The 5,000-nt window shown below is 41.6% G+C and overlaps 1 protein-coding gene across 2 annotated transcripts in view; it reads right to left on the bottom strand.

Moving 5' to 3' along the window:
• Positions 1-4,224, bottom strand: part of LOC122249039 (innexin inx2) — a 321,304-nt gene extending 317,080 nt beyond the window's left edge. Inside the window, exon 1 of one of the 2 annotated variants that reach the window (XM_043009561.2) lies at positions 4,139-4,224. Coding sequence is in view for 1 of the 2 variants with exons in the window: in XM_043009562.2 (XP_042865496.1) it covers positions 4,139-4,158 (20 nt within the window). In the remaining variant the exon portion in view is untranslated. The remainder of the gene's footprint in view (positions 1-4,138) is intronic. The other variant, XM_043009562.2, reaches the window with a different exon arrangement.
• Positions 4,225-5,000: the final 776 nt, after the last annotated feature.

Consider the following 5,000-nt stretch of genomic DNA (forward strand, 5'->3'; position numbering starts at 1 on the left):
TTTTTCCTTCTGCAGATTCCGTCTTCTAATAGGTATTTTGACTTTGAAGATTTAATGATCTACAGCATTTTTAATTTTCATTTCATCTCGAAATTTTATTGATCTTTATACAATATTACATCGTAAATGTTAACGATGATGATGGTAGTAGTAACAACAACAGCAATAGAAATTTATATGAAAATAATTAGAGGTAAAAGTATCGGTGTGGGGGTGGGGATAGGATAAGGTGGGGATGAGGGCAGGTGTACTTGACGATGAGTGGTGACAGGAGGGAGGGAGGGTGACGGAGGAGGAGGAGGAAAAGGAGGAGGAAAATGAGGAGGAGGAGGAGGAGGAGGAGGAGGAGGAGGAGGAGGAGGAGGAGGAGGAGGAAAAGGAGGAGGAGGAGGAGGAGGAGGAGGAGGAGGAGGAGGAGGAGGAGGAGGAGGAGGAGGAAAAGGAGGAGGAGGAGGAGGAGGAGGAGGAGGAGGAGGAGGAGGAGAGGAGGAGGAGGAGGAGGAAAAGGAGGAGGAGGAGGAGGAGGAGGAGGAGGAGGAGGAGGAGGAGGAGGAGGAAAGGAGGAGGAGGAGGAGGAGGAGGAGGAGGAGGAGGAGGAGAAGAAGTAGGAGTAGGAGAAGAAGTAGGGGTAGGAGGAGAAGGAGAATGAGAAGGAGGAGGAGGAGGAGATGAAAAAAAGAAAAATAATAAGAAGGAGAAGAAGAAGGGAGGAGAAGGAGGACGGGGGAGAGGAGGTTGGGGGAAGGAGAATGAGAGGAGGAAAAGGCGGACGAAGAGCGGAATAAAAGGAAGAGCAAAAATAGTATAAGATGTAGGAAGATGTGCTACAAGAAGGAAAAGGAAAAGGAGGAGTAGATGAAGAAAGGAAAAAGAATTAGAAGAAACATGAGTAGGAGACGGAAGAGGAGGAAGAGGAGGAGGAGATGGAGGAGGAGGAGGAGGAGGAGGAGAAGGAGGAGATGGAGAAGGAGAGGAAGGAGGAGGAGGAGGAGGAGGAAGAAGAAGAGGGGGAGGAGGGGAGAGAGGCCGAGTAAGGGTTTTATCGATTGCTTGGATGGTAAGAGTGTATAGAATTAATGAGACGTGAGGAGTACATCTATGAGGGTGTGGAGGATGTGTCTGTTGCGATGAAAAAACGATGGATCTTATCATTGCGAGCAGTGCTTGCGCGTGTGCGTGTGCGTGCGTGTGCAGAATGAATGAGAGAGACTAAAATATAAGTGAATGATGATAGCGTCATGAAAACCAAAGGTGACGAAAACGAGTAAGCGGAAGAATGCAAGCAAGAAACACGCAAAGAGTATCATCACGACATCTAAATTCCTCAATAATTATTCATCGAGCTAAGTAGACATTTGGGTGGGTACGGGGGGAGGGGGGACGGATGGTGAAGGAAGTAGTATGATGGGGGGTGGGGGTGTCATGTAGGTTCTATAAGGCTCTTATCTTTTTTTTTTATCAATTCACACGCCTTTTATCACCATCTTTCTTTCCACATCGTCTTTTTCAATGGACGATCAGTCATTTTTCATGCATAAACACCGTTTCGTCTTATTTACGATCACTCCCCGCATATATTGTGGGGTTCAGTGACATGACAAATATGACAATATGTGCAAAAATATAAGTGATGTTACATTAATCTCGTAAAAGATAATACATGACTCTAGATGCACTATCATCAAATTTGTAATAATAATAACAATAAATATCATTACTATATATACAATTTGTTTGACAAAGACCTTAATGAAACTTTCATATAGCTAAGCGACACACAAGCGCATTGCATTTTTGATAATGATGATGGTAATGCTATCAATAACTATAATCTTGGTGATTACGGTGATTATTATAAAATGAGGAAAATGATGGTCATTATTATTACTATTAGTAATAATAAACAAAATGAAAAAATCGGTAGTGGTGATAATGCCAATGAACATGTGATAAAGGTCGTATCCTTAGTTTCTATTATACTAACAACAACAACAGTGATAACATGATGAAAATGACAATTTTATACTACTACTATCACTAATGATGATGATCACATTAGATATACCAATTAGATAAAACGATAATTGTAATAATAATAAAGATAACCACCGATGATAGCAATAATAACAACAGCAACAGTAACAAAAGCAACAATAACAACAACAAAATAACAAACAGTTGCATAAGAATAGAACAAAAACAACAACAACACTGGCAACAAAAGCCTTACTGTCAGCGAAGGCTCGGTCAGAAGGAACGAAATTCCTTTAGAACTGACCCTCGAGTCCTGACCACTGACTCTCTGTTCATTTCATGTTTCATTTCACTTTTCACTTATCTTCTCGAAATTGCGTTCGCATTAAAATCCACGAGACAGCGACAACCGCTGAATTAGGAAATTAAAATTGATTTTACTGAGCTTCAGATAAGCCTTCAGTGCTGACTCTGCTGATGGGACGCAAACACACACCCTGGCTTAGATTGAACCCGACTCCTTGTCCTTATGCTACCAAGTTCAGCATAAAATCCAAAGTTTATGATTTGAGAAGTTCTGTTTGAATCTTTTTCTTTCCTCGGTTTTTCGTTTTTATTTTTATTTTTATTTTTTTTTCAAAATCATGCGAGAAAGTTAATATGTTGATTCGTGTGCTTTTGTTTGTTTTTGTTTTATTTGCTGTATTAATTTCTGATTTAATGGTCGACGCAAGAAAGATACTTTAATAGTTGTATTGAAGGCCGAGAGAGAGAGAGAGAGAGAGAGAGAGAGAGAGAGAGAGAGAGAGAGAGAGAGAGAGAGAGAGGAGGAGGAGGGAGGGAGGGAGAGAGAGAGAGAGAGAGAGAGAGAGAGAGAGAAGAGAGAGAGAGGAGAGAGAGAGAGAGAGAGAGAGAGAGAGAGAGAGAGAGAGAGAGAGAGAGAGAGAGAGAGAGAGAGAGAGAGAGAGAGAGAGAGAGAGAGAGAGAGAGAGAGAGAGAGAGAGAGGAGGAGGGAGGAGGAGGAGGAGGAGGGGAGAGAGAGAGAGAGAGAGAGAGAGAGAGAGAGAGAGAGAGAGAGAGAGAGAGAGAGAGAGAGAGAGAGAGAGAGAGAGAGAGAGAGAGAGAGAGACGTACAAGTTGAAGATAAAGATGAACTAAAGAAGGAGGAGGAATAAAACATAATAGATAAATAAGGAGACCCATTAAATCTGAAGTGTATTTCTAAGCATGGAATGAGAAAATAAATCCTGCATGGTATTTGCATCTCTGAAAAATTAAAGAGATACTTAGGGGATACGTGCTACACATTACACCGTACATGTGTACCGCATATATTTGCACGTGCACGCACGGTCGCACACACACACCCACACAAACACACACACACACACACACAAAACAAAACAAACGTTATATAACTGATGACTCAATTTCCGAAAGGACATCGAATGCAAGAATATATAAAACGCAATGTCACGTTACGTCATCGATTAGACGTAATATAAACATTCACGTGAGGGTCTTTTCTTATAGTTCCTTGGTAATTACATGGTAGCTTGCAATGCTCGTTACTACCCATTACTCAAATATACCGTAAGTAGTACGTGTTGTGATTGAAGACTTGGGGCTGAAAGAGCAATGGAGTTCGTACATCACCATAATATTTACCTTTTTTTGTATTTACTAAATATACACTGATAACGAAGGCAGTTATATAACTATTGAAATTAACGAATAAACATATCTAAATATCCAGATAAACAGATAAACAAGTAAAAACATTGCCTACAGTAACATCTAATCAAAGAAGTACAACGAGGCACAAGCATGCACCTAAGCAGCTACGAGACAAAGAACGAGAGAACACAGTACGCCATTCACGTCAGCGTCAAAAAAGGAGGGAAAGGGAAAGGCACAGGAACACACACGTTAACACACAGTTCTTGGTTGAAAGGAGGAAGGGGGAGGGGAGTAGGAGTTAGGGGAGCGGGAGGGGTATGAGAGGGGGTAGGGATAGTTCGAGGGGGTAGAGGGTAGGGAGATGGGGGTTACGAGGACGGGGGAAGGATGACGGGGAGAGGGAGGAGTGCGGGTTTGTCCTCCACGTAATCAGTTTGCAGGCTGGCCTAAGACTAACACCTTTGTTCCCAGGACACAGACTCACCTGGACAGCAAGGGGGCCATTTCTATCTGTCGAATCACGCAGCTTTACAACTAGCCAGGTGACTATATCCCACCTTGTACGTCACCTGAAGTAAATATATACACAGTGCTAATACCGACTGATCATTTGGATAAAAAAGTACAAAAACAAAAATAAAAAAGGCAGTTTTACAATTTCACATTATATCAAAACATTAATGTCACACAATTTCAATACATTCTATCATTTAGGAATGGGATCACTATAAATCTAGAATGCTCCGTTTTATTACTAACGCATTTGTTCCATTTAATGGTGTCAGCTGATTTGTGTGCGCTAAGTGTTGCCATCTACCGAGTCGTATCTCATTTACCCTTCTGAGATGTATTACTTCATGTATGCTTTAAAATGTATTGAAAGTCGACGAAGTGATTTTGTCTCCCGCTTGTGTTGCGATTAATGTGCCATTGTATTTTCTTAACGATATATCAAAATGAAGGCATATTGGGATACAAGTGTATTTCCTCTTAAAAAGATCTATATTGATAGAAAAGTGGAAGCTACGAAAAAGGAAATATCACTACAATGGAAAAGGTCACTTGTGTCACCTGTTTTTAACCTAGACAGACGGATGACACAGAAACAGTTGGAGGGCAGGCGAGTAAACGTGAGGGGAAAGGAGAGAAGAGGGGAAGAGAGAGGAGGAATGGGAACTATATATGTCCTTTTATACACTTACATACATGTGTGAATATATACACACACGCGCGCGCGCGCCCACACACACACACACACACACACACACACACACACACACACACACACACACACACACACACACACACACACACACACACACACACACACACACTCACATAAATAT

The sequence above is a fragment of the Penaeus japonicus genome, unplaced genomic scaffold (assembly GCF_977035675.1).
Source record: "Penaeus japonicus unplaced genomic scaffold, GWHDUDI00000001_assembly GWHDUDI00000004, whole genome shotgun sequence".
NCBI classification, from domain to species: Eukaryota; Metazoa; Arthropoda; class Malacostraca; order Decapoda; family Penaeidae; genus Penaeus; species Penaeus japonicus.